The 12,313-nt window shown below is 33.7% G+C and overlaps 2 protein-coding genes across 3 annotated transcripts; both read left to right on the top strand.

The window, feature by feature from the left end:
- The first annotated feature begins 4,093 nt into the window (after positions 1–4,093).
- Positions 4,094–5,688, top strand: LOC107603132 (uncharacterized). Its single transcript, XM_016295845.1, has 6 exons — positions 4,094–4,136; positions 4,301–4,648; positions 4,744–5,103; positions 5,213–5,317; positions 5,417–5,451; positions 5,638–5,688. The coding sequence occupies exons 1-6, from the start codon at positions 4,094–4,096 to the stop codon at positions 5,686–5,688; spliced, it is 942 nt and encodes a 313-aa protein (XP_016151331.1).
- A 4,290-nt stretch (positions 5,689–9,978) lies between these two features.
- LOC107603163 (uncharacterized) lies at positions 9,979–11,671 on the top strand. Of its 2 annotated transcripts, XM_016295881.1 has the most exons (6): positions 9,979–10,051; positions 10,166–10,516; positions 10,602–10,943; positions 11,082–11,189; positions 11,319–11,341; positions 11,549–11,671. In XM_016295881.1, the coding sequence occupies exons 1-6, from the start codon at positions 10,012–10,014 to the stop codon at positions 11,669–11,671; spliced, it is 987 nt and encodes a 328-aa protein (XP_016151367.1). In that variant the 5' UTR covers positions 9,979–10,011. The 2 variants fall into 2 exon arrangements, with proteins under 2 accessions (XP_016151367.1, XP_016151366.1); XM_016295880.1 differs by lacking the exons at positions 11,319–11,341; positions 11,549–11,671 and adding an exon at positions 11,526–11,548 and having other exon boundaries at positions 10,012–10,051.
- The last annotated feature ends 642 nt before the right edge of the window (positions 11,672–12,313 follow it).

Consider the following 12,313-nt stretch of genomic DNA (forward strand, 5'->3'; position numbering starts at 1 on the left):
CCAGATTCTCTGAATCTTTGGATGATATTATGCACTGTAGATGATGATAACTTCAAACTCTTTGCAATTTTTCTGTGAGAAACTCCTTTCTGATATTGCTCCACTATTTTTCGCCGCAGCATTGGGGGAATTGGTGATCCTCTGCCCATCTTGACTTCTGAGAGACACTGCCGCTCTGAGAGGTTCTTTTTATACCCAATCATGTTGCCAATTGACCTAATAAGTTGCAAATTGGTCCTCCAGCTGTTCCTTATATGTACATTTAACTTTTCCGGCCTCTTATTGCTACCTGTCCCAACTTTTTTGGAATGTGTAGCTCTCATGAAATCCAAAATGAGCCAAATATTTGGCATGACATTTAAAAATGTCTCACTTTCAACATTTGTTATGTTATCTATATTCTATTGTGAATAAAATATAAGTTTATGAGATTTGTAAATTATTCCATTCCTTTTTTACTCACAATTTGCACAGTGTCCCAACTTTTTTAGAATTGGGTTTGTATATGTATTGACCTATAGGGTGATACCCTTGTGGTCCATGAATCAAAAACAAAATAGATAATGTATCAACTTACATGTAATGATTAAAATAAATAAACAAATATATAATCAATCATATCTGGGACAGCATTAGTCTGCATCATGTTTTTAAAGAGTTACAAAAATTGATGCGGCCCAGTATTATCGATAAATGTCTCATGAGGCCCCTCTAGTGGACACCTGTGACAAAACTTTATCATAAAACCAAAATATGAGGCTGAGGCCTGTACTACAATCAACTGAAGGTATTAGAAAATCCCACATTTATGCTAAAATGTTAAATCCTGATGTTAAAATCCTAACTTACTCAAATTACTGTCAGGTTTAAGAGAGTGTTTTTAAGGTATGTCTCTTACGGACAAAAAGTATGTCCTCTATGACCACAGCTAAAAACTGAAACATTTAAGGTTACTGCTATTTCCATTTATTGTTTTATTTTATTGCTTCCATTTTCCTAAATGAAAATGTTAAAATTTTATGTTTATATTATATTTTTATGTTTATATTTTATTAAAGTTAATAAAGCATGTTCATTTAAATACAGAGCATAGTAAAATGGAAAATAACTTTGTGTCCTGTTAAATGCACACATTGTAACTTGTAAGCCGAGCTGAGCATATAAGGTGTTTGTAGTGTTAAAATAAACTGTTACTATTTATACGACGTGTTTGTCACCCAGCAGTAATCATTGATAGGTAATTTATTCCTTTACTAATGCAAGGTGAATTAATTACTGAGAAAGGTGCATGTGTGGTTTTTGATTCAGAGAGCAGTATGAAACACATCAGTGGGTCAGTCCTGTGGTTGGAAAATGCTCAAACCACACACTGTGCACAATCATGCATGCAAACGTATGCATACAGAAGCACAAAGGTTCACAATAACCTCTTGCAAGTAAAATAGTTAATGGGGTCATATGATGTTGCTAAAAAGAACATTATTTTGTGTATTTGGGGTAATGAAATGTGTTTATGCGGTTTAAGGTTCAAAAAACACATTATTTTCCACATACTGTACATTATTGTTTCTCCTCTATGCCCCGCCTTTCTGAAACGAGTAGACTTTGTAGCTCATCGGTCTGAAAAGCGAGGTGTGCTCTGATTGGCCAGCTATCCAGTGCGTTGTGATTGGCCGAATACCTCAAGCGTGTGACGGAAATGCTACGCCCCTACAATACTGTGATGCCCTGTCCGGCCGGAGCGACGAGACAAAAACATTAAAACCATGTCTGCATTTGTGATCGGAGAAATTACAAACAACAAGTGCTACTCTACACTGCTCAAAACTCACGTTTGAATCATCAGTGGCAAATTCTTTAAATATAAAAACGTACTTACAGTCTGTGAGTCAGAACAGCCGGCATTGTAGTCTACTCTACCAGGATCAGGAAACAGTCCTCCATAAAATGTGCTGCACACATCTGAATATTTGGGTTGAACTGTTCTGAAACAGTGTTGTAAATACAACTTAACCACTGACTTCTAGTTGTGTCCTCTTTTGGAAGACCAAACAAAGTAGTTTTGCCGTCCAACATAGTGACGTAGACATGTGGGGGCGTGTTCGAACGAGCCGTTTTAGGTAGGTGTGGCTGACTTTAGTCTTTGCTACTTTACAGATCTTCTTTATGCACCAAGAGCTTGTAACACTCCAAAGAGAAAGGGGAAATTGAAATTGCATCATATGACCCCTTTAAAGTTTGCACTTTTCATAGACTTATTTGAAGAATTCTTCATCAGATCAAAATATTTTATATTAATCTACAACACTTGAAAAAAATATAGTATATATATATTGTATATACCCTATCTATATATATTATATAAAGTAACTTTCAATTTAGAATTTAGAATGCTTCAGAATTTCAATGTATTCAGTGCTGACAGTCATGTCTAAAGTTAAATGTTTCTCTGCTGATGTTCAACACAGCACTTCTCAGTCTGTTCTGAGCAGCTTCTTCCTGTAAGTCACTCTACAGGAAATTATGTACTTTGTCTTTTCTCTTCTGACTGGTGCTCTAGTTGGCGTCACATGTTCTTACATGGACATATGCTGACTTTGTGGAGGAGTCTGTGCTTTGTGGTATTAATGGCTGAAAGCCCAGAGTATTCCACTGCATAACTAGGTTTGTTTGGGCCCCAGTGCAAAAACACTTGATTGGGCCCCCACCACTGCAACCACCTGCCAGCTTAAACACAGGAAATGTGCATTTTTCACATTGTAAGTTTGTGCTTTCCATCTCAACCAAGTTGGTGGTCTCAAGGCATCTTTCACAAACTACGAAAAGTTCAATGTCTATGTGTCTTCTTAGATCAAACTTCCCCTAAAGGAATTTTACAATATTAACCCAGTTATATCTTCAAAACAACAACCCCATTTTTAAAAGAGCAAGCACAACTCGCATTTCATTCAGAAATATGAAATTCATTTTGAGATTGTTTGAAATTAGAAATATTTAAATTTTTCTCTTTCATGTTTAGATTAAGGTGTAAGTCATGTACTAATGTATGCATGCTAACACCATTGCTGTCAAATGCCAAAATATTAAAAAAAAACATAACATTAAATAGTTCATAAGCTTTAGGCTCTGTACTGCAAGTCTTACTTAGCAATAGCTTTACGTGAGAACAGGTCAAAATTGAATTGATTACTCACAGAAAATCTTCCCCTCTTGTTTACATTTCTGTGTCCAGAAGGTGGAAGTCAACTATTCAGAGTACACTTATACAGACACACGTAAGAAGTCATAGGAAATATTATTTAGCATTTCTGTTTTTTTAAACAATAAAAGAAAAATCCAGTATTGAGTTTCCAAAAAGAGGAAAAATATTTGTTTTTAAATGGATTGCTGCAGACAGAAGAGAGCAAAGTGAACAGTACCTTGTATTAGAAATCCCACTGTAGCAGTGTTTTCTACTGTTTTGTTTAAATGTCAAAGTAATATAAAACCATGTGTACTAAGCTTATAAAAATTTACACAATTTTTTTTACATCATCAATCTGTCAAAAGAAGAAAAATGTAAAGGCCATTTGAAGGTTTGTGTGCTTTCAATGAAAGAAATGCTTATGTTACATGTGGTGTTTTTTCTATTTTTCACACTTCAGAGGCACTTGTAGTGGGGCGTCGATCTTTTGAGTAGGTCAGTTTCATAATAAAGAGATTGTCTTTCGTGTAGTTCATGCCGCAGATATCCTACCACTTTAGTTTAGTTTAGTTGCTATTGAGCTGGTTCTTTTTTCTTTTACAACTGAATCCAATCTTTTCATTTACTATAATCAAGTAAATCCAGCTCTGTTAATATATTTATAGGTGAAAGGTAATTCATTCAGTCAACCAGTACAAAGAAGAAGAAAATGAGATTTAATGAGGTAAATATCTCTGTTTCTACACAAAATGCTAAAATAACTTGAATACATTTTTGGTCATATATATATATTATAAGTAATATGTGACAAACTAGAATTGCATAATTGTATAATAATGCATATAATATAACAATAATTATTTTTCCCCCCTCTAGATGATTTAACCTATTTGGAGTTGATGTAACAAAATGATTCAGCATTTTTTTATACTACTGCTTTACTTTTTAAAGTGTAAGTTACTATTTTGTATTCTGTTAATCTCAGACCTACACTTCGACTAAATGAGCAAAAAAAAAAAAATAAAAATAGACATCCTACTTGTTTTCAATGTGTTTGAACAAAGCAAATCTACTGTACAGCAGGCGATGCTAACTGTTTTCTTATTCCATTTCTAGGCAGCTCAGATAATGCAGACATCGAGTCTCAGAATCATCTGAAGATTGTTCAAGCAGGAGACAGTGTTAACTTCACCTGTACTTTTCCAAAAGAGTCAAGAACCACTGTTGCTTTGGTCAAACAAAGAGCTGGAGAGAAACCCCTTTTAATCACTTTGTCATATCAAGGTTTACCTGCCGTCTTTGAAAATGACTTTAACAAACATAATCGCTTTTTTGTAGAAAAAGATGACAGCCGTTTTAATCTGAGCATCACAAATGCAAAAGAATCGGACACTGCAACATACTATTGTGTTAAATATATATATCAGTTCATATTTGGGGAAGGCACTGATCTCATTGTTAAAGGTAAGCAGAATGTTTTCTTTACTGTGGTACATGTATTTTAGCACATTGTGTCTGGTCAAATTACAATCATGTCGTTGTTGTTTATTTTCTTTTAGGCAGACGACTAAACATGCACTCTGATGATCAGACAACTGTGATAGATCCAGTGCATCCAGAAGACTCTGCAGTGGCGCTGCAGTGCACTGTCCTCACTCAGAGCTGTGCAGGAGAACACAACGTCTACTGGTTCAGACGTGAATCTGGAGAATATCCTCCAGGAATTATATTCACTCAGGAGCGCAGGAACGCTCAATGTGAGAGGAGCTCTGATGTGAACTCTACTGCACATAAATGTATCTACAGCCTACCCAAGAGAAACCTCAGTCACTCTGATGCTGGGATTTACTACTGCGCTGTGGCCGCATGTGGACAGATACTGTTTGGAGATGCACGAAAACCTGATTTACCTAGACCAGGTATCCATTATTTTTGCAAAAAAAAAATTTTTTTTAATCTTGTGGGCTCATGATGTTGTTGCATCATTAATATCTTTGAAAAATGATGTTGTCTTTTTCATATCTAAAGATACACCATGGACCACAATTACCCTAGTTTTAGCATCTTCAAACTGTTTATCTGTGATTGTGATCATAATTCTGGGTGCAAAGTTGCACAAGCACCGGCAAAAAGGTAAGATTTACATGCTTTATCGCCCTTTAAGTCATAATAGTCAAATCAATATCAGTTTCAGTGCAGTTGTAACATATGAATTCTTATTGTTCATTCAAGATGAAATCCCCTACATTGTGCTGGATAAATCAATGGTAAGCCCATGCTTGCTTTCAGACTCAGCTTAATGTTAAGTGTGCTTTATGCCAATATATATAAAATGTGAAAATGCTTAATGACTGCATTAAATTTGTTTTTCCAATTTATATTTCAATTAGTCAGTATGCCCATAATCAAACTATTGAAACAATGTACCATTTTTAACTGTGGTTCTGTTTCAGGGTGATGTCACCACTACTGTAAATTATACAATGTTTCACAAGCGTCTTTAACATTTAGAAGACTCTTGGAATAAAACTGGTATGAAAAGTGAAACATGAGAAATTTGACTTCTATATCTATATCTATCTCCTATATTACCTCATCAATATGGGAATTAAAATATATGCTCTGTGTTTGCTCCTCTGACTAGTATTCTGGATTTCCACAGCCTCACTTACAGCTTTATTTTGACCTTTAATCAATTCATGACTCTTTTCTTTCCTTAGCCATTAACTGTGAAAAGGGCAGAGAGGTAACAGAGCAAAACTGATTCCAATGTTTTTGTAACATGCCTATATCTGGTCAGATTTTAACAGATGTATCGACACACAGATTTATCTTTTGCTGCTTTTGATATCTCACAATCCAGCGCCTGCATTTCTTGCAATTGGTTGAATGAATAATATCAACTTGTGAGTCGATTTTTTTTAATGGCAAAAAAAAATAATCAAATAATCTTAACACATCCATTAGTTTGTATAAAAAATAAGTAATACATTTACAATAATACAAGTACAATGGAAGCCTGACTGTGTAAATATTGTTTTCTAATAGTGAAAGACTTTGTTATATTCCCATTTTAAATTGATCATGATTATATGCAAGCTATAAATAAATAAAAAAAATGCTTTTTAACTGAAATATTAATGTTTTGTGCTTAAAATATATAGTTTGAATGCTTTTTGTCTCATGCTGAATATGTGATTTTTAAATAAAATTATAAAAATGAAATACTAGTGTATCTAATTTGTCTTAAAAGATGTCAGATATCAGGACATCAAGACATCAAGACAGGAAAGAAATATGTATGTATCACAATATAATTGTGCTATTTCCTAATACATGAAAAATGCAATTTAATTCTATAGAGTATATTTTAATGCACACAGGAAATCTAAACAAACAAGTGCCCCTCTAGAGGAGTTAGTAAAACACTAACCAGGCCTGTAGTGTATTTTGTCTGAATTTTCAAACAGTATACTTGACATCATTATTATTCCAACAAGACATAATTATGAGCTGTTTAGTGTCTGGAACAAAATCTGTTGTTGACAAATATCCTCAGACCAGTTTTTTATTTTTTTGAAAGTTACTCTTTATTTCCTGGGCTTTATTTTGTCTTCTATTCTAATAGTGTAATGTTAACATGGACTAAATCAGAATTCCCTATTACACGCCTTTCTCCTCTTGACTAAATCTGAACTTCAATGCACAAAAAAATGGAAAATGTATTTACCTCATTCTTTTGTCATAACTCAACTGTGTGTGTGTGTGTGTGTGTGTGTGTGTGTAATGAGGACATAAATTTGTATAATGACAAGGGTATGACATAGGTATTACAAGGAGAAGGTGACTTTTCAGGACATTCCCCCCTGTCCCCACTTTTCAAAATGCTTATAAATCGCACAGAATGGAGTGGATTGAAAATCTGAAATATTTTTTTGTTTGTTTTGTTTTTGACATTAAGATGTCTTATTTTTCTGTCAAAGGAAAGCAAAGTTCAGTTGTTGTCCTGTTGAAAGGCGTTTCTGTGGTTTCAATTCAAAGTGTGGTGCAATAAAAAAAAATAAGAAAGAGGCCAGTCTGGGTAGGAAACGATAGTCTGAGTAGGATATGTTTTTAATCTTCCGCCCAAAACAATGCAACAACGTAGGGGTGGCTTTACATTTCTGTAAATAGCCAAACATAAAGTCTGCTTTATACATTATTGTTTCTGTATCTTTTATTCATTGCTGCATGCTTTTTCTTTTTATGCATAACACCATCCAAACAGACTTTTCATTTATCAAGTATGCAATTTCACTCAAAATATTCCCGCTAACACATTTAAAGGAGTAATTTGATGCGATTTCAATTTTTCCTTTCTCTTTGGAGTGTTACAAGCTCTTTTTGTAAAAATCGGCGCGTTTCAGAAAGGCGGGGCATAGAGGAGAAACAATAATGTACAGTATGTGGAAAATAATGTGTTTTTTGAACCTTAAACTGCATAAACACATTTCATTACACCAAATACACAAAATAATGTTCTTTTTAGCAACATCATATGACCCCTTTAACAAAAACACATACTGACAGAACTACTGAAGTGGTCTCTATTGATTGCATAACATATTTGGAATAGGCCCATTTTATCTTGAATTTATGCTCATGAATACGCTTTCTTGAAACGCTACAAAAAATAAATTTCAAGTTTATTTTTTCAAAACACTACAACAGACAGCAAACATTAAGTCATATTCTCTGATATATTCTATGTTATTAACACATATAGCAAACAAATGCAATTTACACAATTAGCCTATCACGACTTTACTATGCATAATATTGGTCATTTCTGTGAAAACTCAGAGCTAACAAATAATCAAGATATTGGAGAAAAGAAAAGGTTAATTTTATCATATTCCTGAGTTCTTTTTATCCTATGGATGAAATATGACTGCAACCTCTATGACAAACATTTCTCCAAGAAATAGTAGAGGCCTGCAGAGATATTGAAGCACATGCATGGCAGGTAGGCTATCGATTCGAAATACACGCCGTTTTTATGATGAGGAAAGCCACCTGTTGGTTTAACAGGAGCTTAAAATTAAATAAATAACTTTTTTCTCATTCTCATTTGTTTCTATTTATTTACTTATCTCTTGATACTATGCAGTAAGTGTACAAACAAATAATGCCAAAAAGTTAATCCAATCAAGTTGACGTCTTTGACGTTCTCAAGTAAAGCGCGAGTCTAAGCTCCGCCCCTTATTAGAGTCTTCAGGGCTCTCGTTTCAGATTGACAAATTCATCAGCCAATCAAATTGTTCGATTTGCACCTGGTGGTAGACTTTCCGATATGTCATGAAGATTCTGCCTGGATGATTGGATCTTTGTTCTAACCAAGAGGTGCTTTATGCACGTTGTCTTTTGTCTGCTATTTGTTTGTTTGTTTGTTTGTATGTATGTATGTATGTATGTATGTATGTATTGGGAAGCAGTAATGCCCAGTATTAGATATTTATTTGTTTCTAGCTATTTTACAATTGAATTTACTTTTGTTATCATGTAGCACTAGAGTTTAATTCATTTCTTAAGAAAGTACAACAATCAATCTACAGATTATTAACATAAACTGTTTTAAACCACATACACAAACTGTTTTGTATGATGTATAACTTTTAAAAAGGAGTATTTATTCATCTTTCATATTTTCTTATAATAAACTTTTTTTTTTCATTTGCCTTTGTTTTTTGTTTTTTTTTAACACAGTAGCATAGATTTATATGTCAGACATTTATTGGTTATAGGCCATATTAGCCCAAATGTAATCACTAATGGCTGTGGCTGTCTTTGTATTAGAAAACAAATGGATCATGAAAACAAGTAATGTTTATACTGTGAACATTCCTTGAAAATTGACAAAATACATAATTCTTACTCTACATTATGAACTTAAGTATAGTTGAGAGGTAGCAAAACATCTATTGTGCACCATTCTAATATGAACTAATATGAAGAAAAAGTCCATTAACAAAAGGAAAGGTACTGGTAATTTTCTACCAGGACATTATCAATTAAGTTCGCAGACATGTCCTTTATCCCTAAAACACAATACAATGTAATCCTTAATTAAAATATAAGTAAAACATCGCTGATAAATCAATCTGGAAAAAATCCTTCATATTAACACAGTACACTGGGTCCTATTTTTATAGACTTTTCTTAGAGTGTGCAAATATAGACAAAGCATGCATGCATGAATAAATCATGCAATAGTTAAACTTGATCATGCCCTTGCCATCTGTCAACCCCTTGATTCAAACTATTTTCAAAATGTATTTAAAAGTTTCATATCTTGGATACTCATCATCGCTATAACTAAACTCGGGAACTTTTATATTGGGGCCCTTTAAGGGTTAATTTTCTGGTTATATGCTTTGGAACGTCTTATTTCCTGCTTTTCATCTGACAAACCACAAAAATTAATTTTTAGTTGCAATGAAACAACATATTGACCAGATAGTTTTGAAAGCAAGCTTCTGTTAACTATAAACTGGTAAATAAATAGTAGTATTTATAATATGTGTCTTAATAAATGAGAGATGTTTTTTTTGGAGCAATGGAAAAATGTAGCATTTTGATGTGGCAAGGGGTGTGAATGCATAAAAGTTTAGGTGAAAGTGCATATGTGCATCAGTTGTGTGAAGCAGAGGCCGATGGACACATGGTAAGACCGCGGTCTAGTCTGATCTACCATTATTCTTTACCATGTGTTAATGGATTGATAGTGTGCTCATCATTCGCTTTTTCAGGGGAATTCAAAGCACGATTATTTTGGAAGACGACTGATCATGAGATATTACTTAATTGTTTTACTTGCCTCAAAAATAGGTAAATTAACCTATATGTGATTTTAAATATTAAACAACTATTTATTTACAACTTATTTAACACTACATAACACTTTCAACTCTAAAGGTACCTGTTGTGTTCTTCATTTTGCAGTCTGCTCCTCTGATGTGGATGTTGTTCAGGAGGATCATGTAAAAATAGTTCGAGCTGGAGAGGATGTGAACCTCACTTGCACCTTTTCAAGTCTTCTGCAAACGACAACAGCGTGGTTTAAACAGACGGCTGATAGAAAAAACGTACAAATTGTGTCTTTCTATATAAAGCTACAACCCAGCTGGAACAAGGACTTTGAGAAAGCAAATCGTTTTATTGTTATTAAAGGAGATGATCATTTTAATCTGACCATTTTAAAGACAAAGCCTTCAGACTCAGCAACATATTTCTGTGTAGTCTCATCACATTACACCATTGGAATGGGTGCAGGAACCAGATTACTTGTCAAAGGTATGGTTTCAAATGTGTGTTGATTGTATTAAATGATTTGTGGCTTTGTTTTTCTATTAAATGTCACTTTTATGTCCTTTTCAAGATGCAGCTGTGGACAGACACACAATTTTTCAGCAGTCTTCAATAGACAAGCTTCATCCAGGGGATTCTGTGAGTTTGCAGTGCAGCATCTTCACTGAGAGCTGTGCAGGAGAACACAGTGTCTACTGGTTCAGGCAAAGCTTGGGAGAATCTCAAGGGATACTTTACACAAAAGGAGAGAGAAATGGTCAGTGTGAGAACAGCACTGAGTCTCAAACACAGAGCTGTGTCTACAATCTCTTCAAGAGCAACATCAGTCACTCTGATGCTGGGATTTACTACTGTGCTGTGGCCGCGTGTGGAGAGATATTGTTTGGAAAAGGAACTGAACTAAATTTTAGAGGTAAGATAAAGGTGAAAATTGGTTTTAATTGGTTTGGTTTGATCTTTCAAAGTGGAATACAAGATACTGAACTGATCTAATAAAAGTAAATAAATAAATAAAAAGTTATTTTAGAAATTAAAGTTCACTTTCTTTCAGAGAGTGTTGATGTGACCCCAACTCTTCTTGCTCTTGGATTTTCAAACATCATATTTTTTGCCCTTGTTGTTTTTCTGGGAATAAAACTATACAGGGTTCAGAATAAAGGTAAGTCTTTTTGTATAAAATAATTTTTTATTGTGCATTAATTTTATATAATGCAAAAACTGACAAACTGATAATAACACATATAACTGCCATTTATAATAACAATAGTGTTTCTTAAATTTTCCAAAGTGCCTACATCTCAAGAGAGTCAAGTAAGTACGCCATTTTCTTATTTTTGAGATCTTAAATGTAGAAATAGTGACTCCAATTACAGTAATCTGTTTTATCAATTAGTACTTTTTAAAGTTTTTTAAATAAAAAGTTTAAAATATAAAACGTTAGGATTTTGGTGTACGTTATGCCATATCACATGTCTTTTTCCTCTCATAATTGGAGTTTCTTTTCTCTCTTTAAATTAGAATGAAGACACCCTGAATTATGCAGCCATTAGTTTTGGTCAGAAACCTCTAAACACTAGAAGAGCCAAAGCAAAGATCAGTCAAGACCAGTCTCTGTACGCACATGTCAGATCACACCAGTGACATTCACAGGTTTAGAGGAACATCTTCTACAATGCAGAAATGTTTCCATCATTATCTTATAACAACATACTTAAATCATCCATTTAATTTGTCAGAATAATTTCAGTAATTTCTATTCCATTTTAGTTTAGGTTGATTTTCTGAAATTAAATTTAAAGAACAGTCTGAGATTGTACAGTGCAATGAATTTATCACTGCTGAGTCTGACACCACTATGATTTTTGTTTGAATTTGGCTGCAATTACAAGTGTACTTGGCAAATATGTTGTAAAAGACACTTGTATTGTAAGTTGATAGTCAGTTGAGTTTGTGGCCAAATCTTTTACAGTGCTTGAGTATTCTCTGTTATTGCATATAATAATTCATACTCAGAAAGCAGAACTGAGATGGCATTTATTGCAAGATTAGTTCAAACATTTCAATGCACCTGCAGACTATTTTTCCAGGCATGTTTTTCATCATTGAAGATTTCTTAAAATAGAGTAAAAAATCTTGTCTAGTCTCATTCTTGTGAACCCTATCTTGTGTCTCGTCTCGTCTCAGATTTTTGCCTTCATTTTAATGTTGCTAAAATCTGTTTCAACATGTGTTTACGCTTATATTTGATTATTTTTGCATTTTAATCTGGACTGTCATGCCAGC

The sequence above is a fragment of the Sinocyclocheilus grahami genome, unplaced genomic scaffold, assembly GCF_001515645.1.
Source record: "Sinocyclocheilus grahami isolate Dianchi unplaced genomic scaffold, SAMN03320097.WGS_v1.1 scaffold341.1, whole genome shotgun sequence".
NCBI classification, from domain to species: Eukaryota; Metazoa; Chordata; class Actinopteri; order Cypriniformes; family Cyprinidae; genus Sinocyclocheilus; species Sinocyclocheilus grahami.